Genomic DNA, 12,107 nt, shown 5'->3' with positions numbered 1-12,107 from the left:
GGTTTTACCCTACCAATACAAATGACTTTCATTAATTAGGAGTATTGGCGTCAGTATTAGTATCTGTTACTATACATAAAATACACAGATTCTCCACCTTTTTGTGAATGAACTTCAATTGGAAAAGTTTTGATTTGTCTCACGTTTTTAAAGGTTTTAAGAAACACGTCTTGTAAAAATGTCGCAATGCTGTTTTATTTTTCAACTGTTTCAGGCCCAAAAGGTCAAACAGATCTAAACGTTTAGAGGAGAATGATGTAGATATATTTGGTTTTTCTTCTTTCTATCAACCCTCAGATTTATCACGTGACATCTGAATTGGGCCAACTCATCAAACCAAATCCCAGATATAGATTTTTGTGTATTTTTTTGACCTAATTCTGACGTAGCTCGTCGCTGACGCACCAACAGATTGTCTCCTATAAAGTGGGATTGATATTTAATCTGCGTGACACGGTTGCATTTGGTCGGTGGATTCTTTAAAAACAACCAACAGCCTGACACAGGTCGTGAAGCCTTCCCATGGGCCCCATTTGTTTCTAACAATAACTACAGACGAGTGACAAGGACAGCTGTAACTACACACACACACACACACACAAGGACAAGCCAGTGGCAACAGCTAACTACTCTTCAGACAGGAGGCCTGTATTGTGCCAAGTTGTACATACACATATATATTTGTTATACTGTACAACCTACCTTGGTGTATTGCATTGTTACAGACTGGCAGGAGAGTAGCAGGGTTGATCCATCACGTGTCTAACAAGCAGTGCGTCTGCTGCAGGACGGATTATATAGATTATATAAACATATACACAGTTTTATAAGAACACCCCCTTTTTGTTTCAGTACAGTGTTAACTTACTAATGTAGTAACTAATAACTGATACATATTGTTTTTTCTTATCTGGCTATGATGATGCCAATTGTGCAATGTGTACAACAGTGTGTGTGTGTTCACATTATATTTACACGTTGTGTGTTGCTATCAGTGGTGGGATTTAACAAAGTACATTTATTCCATTAGGTATATTTTTCATGTATTTGTATTTTTCTTAAGTCGATTTATTTTCAGGTACTTTTCAATATTACTCCAACACATTAATCAGCATATATCTGCGTCCATTCATCCAATCAGAGCGGGCAGGTACCATTATTAACGTTAATACTTTAAGTATGTTTAAAAGCAGTTACCTTTACTCAAAGTTAATGTGGTAGTTTTACTTTTACTTGAGTATTTTTTTGTCCATTTATATGTACTTTTACTTAATACAACCTCTGAGTACTTCCTCCACCATTGCTTATTAAACACCATGTTTTTCCACAGAATTCACTTTATCTCCCTATTTATATTTATTCAGAAATAAGCCTTATATAAACATTGAATAATAGTTTACAGATTTCATATGCAGATATTAGTCATGTTTCATATTTTTGTTTTGTCTGGTTTTTCTTCTATGTCCATGTATTTTGTACAGCACTTTGTTACCTTGATACGTGCTGTAGAAATAGTTGTATTATTATTTATGTATTGAGATAAGATACATCAGCATTTTTCATAAAGATCTCAGTGTATTTGTGAGAAATCCACAAATCCACCAGATCTCATCTGGTTAAGTTTCAAGAAAATAGGCTCAGTGGCTTTTGCATAAACCTGCCAACACACAGAGAGCAATGGGAACAAAGTAATAAAGTATTTGATGCTGATTTGTTGTGTTTCCCTCTTCTCTGTTAAAGCACATTAAGATTTGACGTTTACGTGGCATCGTATGATGATTATGATCCTGCCAGCTACACAAACATTAATGGAATCACAACAATATCACAAAATGCAAAAGGTGCGACGACCTCTCAGTTTCATCAAAAGCTGTGCGCAGTTTATATTTATTGTATTCTAAATTTACACCTTAAAAAAAAGTCTGCCCATGTCTTAGAACCATTATGAAATTTAACGCACAAATTCAATATACATCTCTTTGTATTTTACATAGAGGGTAAAAGTATAGGCATGAAGGTGGCATGATTCATATCAAGGCTCAAAAAGAGTCAGAAAACAAACATGAATAAATAGAAAGTGCTAACCCTAGCAGAAAAAATGATTTCTCTTAAAAAACAAACAAACAAAAATAAAACTGCAGTGCGGAAAGTCTCAAGCTCCTGTTACCCAACAAAGAAATTAGTTGAAGCATCTAAAGCATTAGGCTGAATCTGACACTGGACATAAGCAGAGTGACTGTCCGAAAAACTGTGAAAGAAGAATGGATCGCTGGGCGTTTGTACTCGTCTATAAATTATAAAGTTATACTGTACCTAAACAGCTTATCACTAAATATTAACATCTAGGAACATTTTTCAGAGGCGAGATCTCTTTTCTCCTCTTCCTCGTTTTCATCTGATGCATGTTGTCGTCGCTCTGCGGCCGCCGACGTATCCAGACATTGGTCACAGAGAAAAGGCAAACGGGAGCTGAGAGACACACACAGTGCAGCGTTTCTTCAAGAATCCGATTCAATCCAAATGTTATATCCATGATATAGATATATATATATATATATATACTCATTCAAAGAAAACCTTTGAAACAACACACAGTATATAAAGAGTTAAATTTCTGCATGTCACTTTTGTAAACTACTCGATTTTCAATACTTAACCATGTTTAAAGTAACCATTTAAAAACAGTTGAAAGCTTTGGGATATTAAAAATAAAATAAGAAAAGTTTTAATGACAGGGTCATTAAAAGTCATGCACGCTGCAAATAACTGCATGCAGTAGTTATGGTAACCCATCCAAGCACTTTTTATTTATTAATAGTCATTAACACACACACACAGCAGCTTCATCAGAGGAGCCTATGCTCTCTTGACTTTTGAATGTGGAGTATTTTTTTTTACGGAGAGCCGTTTGTTTGCATGTCACAGGAAGCAAAGGTCTGCCACAGCTGCCTGTAACATTTACCTGAAAAAGAAAAGTTATGTGGATTGATTATCAACTTCATATATATATATATTTTATATATTTATATATATATTTATATATTTCTCTCCTCTCGCTTGCTCACTCAGTTGCTATTGCGCACTCGTACATTTATCCCACTTGCTCTCATTTATTCTCGTTTACAATGTAACAAAAATGGTGACAGGCCTGAAATTACAATCACCAAAAAACAAACTCAGAAAATAAAGAGGGAGAAAGAAGGGTGAGGCCAGGGGGACGGGGACGGGGGGGGGAGGACTGCTGCTGTTTTGCTGTCCATCACTGACAGTTGCAGCAGAGAGGACACAGTCTGCTTGATGCTCGGACATCAAAGAGGAGGCGGCGGAGGCTCCTTCCCCGCGAAGCTGCGCTCTCTGAGCTGGAGGTTCTCCAGCGCCACATCTAAAGGCATGATATCCACGCAGCCCATGGCCCCGAAGTCTCCGAAGTCCCGGCGCTCTTCCTCGTCAGAAGAGGAGCTCTCCTCGTGCATCAGCGTCGACAGCAGCAGCTCCTGCACGAACAGGCTGCGGTCCGCGCGCTCTCCTTCTAGAAACTGCCGCTCTGCTTCGGACATCTTAGGTTCATTCAACCTGAAGAAATCGATAATGTTCATTTTAACACATTCAAGTTGAAATGTTATTAATACAAAGAAGATAACAATCGGGTTCATTTGCAAGTTCCCCCCTGGATGTTTAGCTTTGAAGCAACGTTTTAACAATGTTTTCATCAATGGACAAGAGTTTCATGCTACGCTGCTGATATAGCAAATAGAAAATATGGCGTTCACATCACACGATTACAAATGTTCAACAGATTGCGCTACATAGGTTTTATGAGAGAGAAAATAGACACTCTCAGTATGTGAGGTACGCATACGGCAAACATTCAATAAACCTTCATTTGTTTGTAAAACACTCCACAGTGAACCTTTAAGTTGTGATTCTGTGGAAACTGAGCTTAACCTGGTGAATAGACATGAACACTGATTAGTTAAATAGTGATGAAAGTCTAAATGTTGTCAGTTAAATCTAAATGATCCAATGATCAGTGTTTACAGTTCACTTTACACAAATCTCTTCCAATATTGATAATAATAGAATGTGCAGGTTTTTCAGTCTCTAAAATAATGTTTAGCCTATTCTTCTGACTTGGAAAATATTTATATTATTATTAGTAGAACTATTATTAATGGTTAGTTTGACTTAGCAATTAATTTACAACAAACAATGTTAGAACACTAGAATTATTGTCATACATAAATTATATTAAAATTACTTTCTCAGATGTGAATGTACAAGCAGAATAACTGTGGAAACAATATTACTCATGCTGAGTTTTCTTTGACACCATATTGGCTTTTATAAACAATATATTTAATTTCAAAACCAGTGACTGGCCACACTCACCGTGCTAATAGGAACTGGGAGCTGTGGGACGAGGACGAAGGATTGTTTTCACCCACTGCGGCAGAATTGGCAGTTGCTGTGCTAGGTGGAGGGATGGTGGAGCCAGTGTTGCCCGGGTTGTTGCTGCGTCGTGTCGGGTGGCGGCCCGTCTCCACTTGCTGCCGCGCCGCCTGTGCCTGCTGCCGCTCCAACTGCAGCTGCATCTGAAGCTGCTGGAGCTGGGAGGCCGAAGGCCCTGACGAGTTTATTTGCCCCCCTGCCGCACGCCGCACACCTGACAGCTGAGACAACAACTCTGCAGGAGACACAACAAAAAACAGGCTCTGCTGTTGGCGGTTTCTAAATAAGTCATGATTTCAAAGGACAACACTGGAGATACGTGTGAGCAGATATGAGGCAGAAAGAGGAACACAGGGATTTCTTTAGATATGCTTAGATATCAGCAATTATGGTTTCGGCGAATATCTTCTTATAAAGATTAGGGAAAAGATGAGGGTTGCAGTGTTTTGCCCGAGCCTGACAAAAAACAAACCAAGCTCGACTAGAACCGGCAGGCATTCCGTTTTCTCTTTTCCATTATACTGTCATCTTCATTTTGTGTGTTATGGTTAGAATCAATTAATTTGCTTTCAGTATCACTCAAAAGCCCAACAAGAAAGGCAGGCATGTTATCACTACCTGCACAAACAAAACAAAACTGTCGAGAATTTTGTACACAAATCGACTCAAAGATGAAAATGTGAAGTTAATGATAAATCATTTGTTGTATTCACTTCTCAGACAGGGAGTGGACGGTTATCGTTCATACGAAGCAGAGTTTTGATGGAAACTTTACGAGTTTCCCAGCACAGGGTGCTAGTGGAGGATGTGACAGATCCTTCTGAACCACCTATGTGAAGAATAATATTCTGTGAAGAGTACACTGCTCGTTCTCACCTGCGATGGGGTCCATTGCCTCTCTGTTACTGGGGGTGTATGTGGAGCTCTGTGATGAGGAGGATGATAGTCCTCCTGTGGAGCCACTAGTAAAGTGCATATTTGTGCGTCGTGCTCTGGGACCACCCAGTCCTCTGCCAGGGTGGAACATCCTACGTACATGTCGAACACTGCTGGACTCATCGTACACAGGGACAGTTAAGGGTAAATGCAGTAATGCGACACAGTGTAACACATTTCAAATATATATATATATATACACAAAGACATCTGTATAACGCGTGGAGACGTAGAAAGGATATTAAATCTCTTGGCGCTCTGTGTTCGAGTGTGAGGTGAGCTGTGAAGTCATCTGTGACGTGGTTCGGGTCACCTCCTGGCAAGGCAGCACATATTGGACAGATCTGAAGAGAGAGGGAGAGAGAGAAAGGTTTGTTTCAACAAAATTAAACTATATGGACATATTGAACTAAAACTTAGGACTTGAGGACTGATAACATAATACCCAGTAAGGCAGTTAAAAAAATCACTCCTCTGATTTAATGATCAAAATTGAAGTGGCACTTTATCTGCGACAATCTTCGTCCTTTTGAAAACCTGGCTCATTAACCAAAATGCGTCTTGACTGTGAACAATTAGGTCGGAGATTCTGGTGTTTCAGACCAGTAGCTTCAATAACATGAGGAGTGGGCTGCAGAGGTCGGTAAAGCTCATATCTTTGTATCATTTAACTTTGGTGAGACTCTCTGTAATTTGACATCAGATCTATAAAATCCCATCATGTGTTGACCAAATGCAAAACAAACGCTCGCTGCAACAATTTCTCCTTCAGTCATTTAGTTGGGTGACAGGAAATTAGACAACAGCTGATCAACAATTTTAAATGTCACTTTTTTTCCAACCAAACTATTCCCCATTTCCTGCTTCTTTGATGTTTTTCTTTGTCACGTCATTGCCATTTTCTGACATTCTACAGACAAAATGACAGATCAACAAAATTAACAGTTGATGAATTGATGAAATCAAAAACAAGTCAAAAACCAAACAAAAGAAAACATGTGATAAAGCAGAACTACTGTGCTGTGAACTCAGACGTCGGTACACACTCCATCACAGACTACTTTATTCTAAAAGAACATTTCATTTCAACAAGCACGAGTAAATTAAGGCCACCAAGCAGGGGTCCAGAGGGGGACCGTTTTGCTCCTGAGTTCGTGAGACACGTATTTAAACACGTTGAAAAAAAAGCAGAAACGATGGTTTGCATTTTGTTCGCACCTGCTGCTACACACAAGACAACACGCACATCCAGGACACCAGTGTTAGAGTGACCAGAATTCATGATGCGACACCATTTATAAATAACTAAATAAATGTGATTGTCTGTGTGAAGAGCGACACACACACACACACACACACACACACACACACACACACACACACACACACACACACACACACACACACACACACACACACACACACACACACACACACACACACACACACACACACACACACACACACACACACACACACGATCCAAGAGGATACGCTGACCTAATACAACACAAAGCTAAAAGCTCATCTAAATCATTACCTTCCTGTTTACTGAGCTCGTAACATGTATCCTGTGCCAGATGTTTAATATTAATTCAAGGGCTATTTTTGGTTTGGTTGCCTGTGGTTTATGTTTTATTTATTTAAGATATTTTAGTATTTTTTTTTTTAACTCTATTTCAAATGTCAGACTGAATATTCTTTAGAATTTACTTCATTACTCTTTGAGAGGGTGTAATGATTATACTTTAATATTATCATTATACCAATGGTTTAAAATGGTTTCATGACGATGTCAATATCATTTATCGCAATAATTAAGTTCATAATTATAATAATTATAATAATTATCTCTAATAAGTTAGAGTACAGTTTCCTTGTTGGGTTTACAGCCTAAGTTCTCTGAGAATTGCTTTCATATCCAGGCAAAAGTGGTATTGTACAATGAAATATCCTTACATTACCAATGCATATATGGTAACTGTCAAGTAAAGGTATATTAGCAGTGCCAAAAGGTGCAATGGAAAATGTCCACCGGTGCAACGAATGTAAAAGGTTAGCCTAGAGCCCTGCCAAGCCTGTATCACAACACATACACACCAGCATATCAACAATCGGCACTCAATGTAACAAATCCTCAACTACCACGTACACACACAGCAACAGGTTGGGGAAACACTTCCTCTTAACTGCTGCCTTGTGTCTGTTGATGATGTAGCTCAAAAAAAGACCAAAACGAGTAGGTGATGAGTATTTTCCGTGCATCCAAACGCCTGATGTGGTTTATTCTTCTTATTTAGACCAAAACTGTTATAAACACATTAATAAGCCACACTGTTCCACTGGATGACATGTTCTTGTATTAACATGGTCACTCTAGTTTACGTTGACACCCTCACGCTGAAAGTAGTCCCTCACATCCAAAGTAAGACAGGGTATGGAAGTTGTAATGTATTGAGATGGTATAGGACATGTTAGTTACACTCATTTCAATGGGGTTTGCTGACAGACACTCTGCTGTGGCATAGGCAACAGAATCCATCAAAGACAACCCACAGAAGATGCAACTTGGTTTCATTTGGCACCGATGGACAACTGGAGCACAAATTCGGTTGTTTAATCCTGACGTGTGACAGTCCAAGCTGTGGTGTTTCCAAGATGCTGCGGTGCTGTGTCTCTTGCTGTAATTGTTAATCTCAGATGGCTGATGAATACATTAAATACGATGCAAACTGCCAATGTATGTTAACGCTAGTTGGCTACTCTTAGCTGGGCAACAGAAGCAATAACCGTATGAAGACTGAAATGAAGTCGATTAAATGACTTGAGTCAGGTGTTCTCACAGAAAAGACTTTACTTTAGTCCCTTTTTTACCCCTAATTGACACCTCGCTGAAATAAACATGTGTCACACTTTATAAGGGCATACTGCTAGTTAGCTCTACCGACAGACTACAAGGGTCTTAATTTCCCCCAGACTAACTGCTAACCCTGCACCGTCGGCTGCAGCCTCACCCTTTGCCTTGTTTTGCTATCTCTCTGACAACAAGTTATCCACAAAAGCCCTGTGCATGTTCATTCTGGCAAGTCATTTTAGCTGACTAAGGTGCAGAGCTAAACAGGAATAACAGACTGAACAGTAGAGATGCAGACGAACAGAGAGCTAAAAAAAACAAAACACACTGGCCTAATGACTTTAATATACATTATGTTAGCAGATGGCAGAGGTAAACTAGGCTGCTGGAGCTGCGCACAGCATCAAGGGCAACATTTGAAAGTACTGTGAACATTAGGGAGACAATGATGGTGACTAATACATATTATTAACATCTGTGAACGCATGTGCTGAGCCCTCCATGTGCACAGTATACTCACCACCTCTGTGGAAGTCTCTGCATGCTCTGAGGTGACATGCTCCTGTAGGGACGTCTCCGTGTAGCCCATCTTGCCACAGTAAGGACACGTGAACGACTGCGGTTGCTCTACTGAAAAAGTGTCTCCTCCATAATACAAGTCTGCAAGAAGAGAGCAAACACAAAAAACATTGGGGTTTTTTCCGTCAAGTTTAATAATTGACACCAAAAAAGTATTACAGAACAAAACTACTCCCAATAAATTACATTAATCATTATTGCAATGGCGTTGGATGAATTATCATCACGCCCCAGGCTTACTACACAGGCATGATTGGTTTGTGTATGATCAGTGAGCCACACAAGCCTCGGTCTGGGCTCTCAGCCAGGCCCTTACCATAGTCTACCCTGGTTAATATACACTGCATGGGGTGCTCTGTGGTGTGTCTCGTTGTTGTGGCTCCGCTCTCGTAGCACGACGCGCACAGGTCGTAGTCGTAGCAAATTAAACACTTGAACCGTCGTCCTCTGAAGTTCCCTTTCAAACACGCGTCACAGCTCACACCTGCAACAGAGAGGAGGAAAAAAAAAGAATTCAAATTCAAATACGAGGACCTGACAATAACGTTACAAATTCCTTATAAACGTGGATCTGTGAGACTGGCGGTCTCTATGTGCAGGCCAGTCTCACTTACATGAGCATGTGTTTTGGAGTGGCACCAACCCACAAGTGGCGGCAGTGAAGAACTCTGGCATTCCAGTGAACTTCACGAGCAACTCAGAGGCACGGCACAATAGTACGAAGCATCCGAGAGCTGTTTTCATTGCAGCGTTTGTTACTCATTTATAGCACAGTCACACATTTTCCCGTAGAACACTGGGATTCCGATTTAACTGGATGCACATGAATCCACCGGTCAACAGAAATAAAGAAAAGAGGGTCCGGACAAATGATTATTTACTATATTATCCAAATTGTATATTATTATTATTTAGTCCTCATCATAACTTATTAAATTGCTCTGACTTTTCACAAATTACTAGATTATTTTCAAACACCAGATACTAACAGTCAGTTTCTAAGATACTTTATATTTAATAGAGCTTAGATGCACAAATAGAATACAGCTAGAATATAATTATTATAATCTGCAATATTCCAACTCCTGCCTCACTGAGATTCCCTTTGAAGGGAAAACCACTATTTCATAAAGCCTGGGTGTTACTTAAGCAACTACTGAGGGAATTTCCTCAGACTCATTTGACCTCTTGCACAAAAAAAACTACTTCCAAATATTTTCAAATGAAGACAAAGGAAATATTTATGAACCAAACCCAGACCTGAACAAACACAGTAGTTTGGCAACATGCAGCTATCAGCTCTACGTGTTGGTTAAAGGCTCGGGGCCACACCGCAGGACTCAGTATCACCTGTGTGATGTATAAAACCAGTATGATCTCAACACGCATACAGGGATATACAAGGGGCAGAGGGGGTGGGGGGGGGACACTGTACCCAGGCCTCTGTGGACGATCCACTGAAACAGGTTTCACCCAACACAAGCAAAGTTGCTGAGCTTTCCTCCTCGGTCGAACTGGATCCAACCAACCGTGCTGGTGCCTTGGATTCATTTACCGGAGAGCACGACAACCCGACGGGGGACACGACCAGTCCACCTCCTGCTGAACCAACACTGTGTAGGGACACATTCACGCTGCCACCTGGTCTGCAGCTGAACACAGCGCAAGTTAACCCTCGCTGGCTAGTAGCATGCCACCCAGCTAACCTGGCTTGTGGAGAGAGAGGCCTCGGACTGTCTGCTTCTTGATGACAGTGCATTCGCTAACAACAGTGGTGCTCGTCAGCAGGGGGGGACGATTTGGCGCTAGAGCCCCAGAATCAGCGCAAATGGGAGAGAAACACGGTGCCGGCTGCGTTGGGCTACGTGACGGGGACGGGTTATCGGCGCCACTGTGGGCAACATTGACGAATCCTTGTGTTAGCATACATTAGCCTGCTAGCTAGCCCGGCTAACGTAAGGTAGCGCAGCTAAGGCTAAGCTGCTCTGTGTTGCCGTGTCTCTGGAGCATTTTTGACTTATTGTTACACTTAATACACAAATGTACACAGCGTCTAATGGCAGCTGATACGAGTATGTTGGGACGAGCTTGGAAAACAAGCCGAGGAAAAGGCGCAGCGGCAGCGACACCCTCCCCCTGACTGGAGCACTTAGCCGCAGCTAGCACAGCAGCTAAGCAAGCTAGCTAGCTAGCTGTGGGTAATGTAGCTCCAGCCCCGGCGCCGTGGAGCCGATGATCAACTCACCCTCATGTCGGGACATCCTCCAGGCAGCGAAGCAGCCCCTCCTCGGGCTCCCCAGCGCGTTCGACGGGGACACCGAGACCGTTTCTGGGACGCTCGACTGGGCAGGAATGCTTCACCCTCGTTTCTGTTTTCTCCAGCAAGATGGATCCCCCCGGCCAGCGGCTTACAGTTTGTTCTGCTTCCCCTCCCAGAGTGTCACTTATCGCCGGGTGTATCGCGGGGTGACCACCAGGCGGCGCCGTGCCTCATTCAAAGCCACACACACATCACAGGATCCGTACAGTCCGTGATAGGGGGTCCTCGACGCCCTCAGTCTTGTCTCGCAGGAGTCTGCCCCCCACCCAGCAGTGGGATAATGTGTCCAGAGAAAATCTCAAGTATCAACGTTTATATTTTATAACAATTATATGTACTAACAAACCAACACTATTTATTACCGAGTGAACTATTTAAAAGGAACACATGTAATCACACAGATAAAATGCTTCTTTAGAACATTAAATGGAAATGAGCTGATGTTCATTTAACCTCTTAAATACAATGTTTGGGATATATTTACTTTCCAGGCATCGTATACAATATTTTCTATATGAAAAGTGACATTTTGGGAGATGTGTTTCCATGGAATGTAGAAATGTTATTGTCTTTAAAAAAATCGTTTTTACTGCAAGTTAATCTGTTAATGTTTTTGAATAATGTATTAGTCATTTAGTCCATAAAATAAAAATATCTAAGAATTTACAAAATAAAAAAATAAAATTTTGGATTAACCTTTACATAAAATAAGCTTTTATATTTTTATATTTGACAAGAATCTATCTTTGATGTGCTTTTGTCTGTAAATCTGTGTTCTATGGCTGTGTGTTACTTTTTACGTTACACTACTCTGTATTTATTTCTCATTGTACTATGTCCTGTTCTTCCGACCTGCCAGGGGATGTAAGTTAACTTGTGACCTTAATGTTTAAACTGCACACATATCTTCGAGAATTACAGTTTTTGTATTTAGCTTTTATAAGCAGAATTTCAACGTTTAAGAAATGG

At 40.8% G+C, this 12,107-nt stretch overlaps 1 protein-coding gene across 1 annotated transcript; it reads right to left on the bottom strand.

Annotated features, from left to right (window-relative positions):
- Positions 1–1,854: 1,854 nt before the first annotated feature.
- Positions 1,855–11,335, bottom strand: kcmf1 (potassium channel modulatory factor 1). The gene is made up of 7 exons (XM_035184188.2): positions 11,064–11,335; positions 9,135–9,302; positions 8,760–8,899; positions 5,628–5,729; positions 5,326–5,509; positions 4,390–4,684; positions 1,855–3,573 (listed from the first exon to the last, which is right to left on the bottom strand). Exons 1-7 carry the CDS (start codon positions 11,077–11,079, stop codon positions 3,309–3,311), a joined length of 1,170 nt encoding a protein of 389 aa, XP_035040079.1. The 5' UTR covers positions 11,080–11,335; the 3' UTR covers positions 1,855–3,308.
- Between the last annotated feature and the right edge of the window lie 772 nt (positions 11,336–12,107).

Source organism: Hippoglossus stenolepis, chromosome 18 (genome assembly GCF_022539355.2).
Source record: "Hippoglossus stenolepis isolate QCI-W04-F060 chromosome 18, HSTE1.2, whole genome shotgun sequence".
Classification (NCBI taxonomy): domain Eukaryota; kingdom Metazoa; phylum Chordata; class Actinopteri; order Pleuronectiformes; family Pleuronectidae; genus Hippoglossus; species Hippoglossus stenolepis.
The sequence above is the reverse complement of the archived record's forward strand: the minus strand, read 5'-3'. Positions and strand labels throughout refer to the sequence as shown.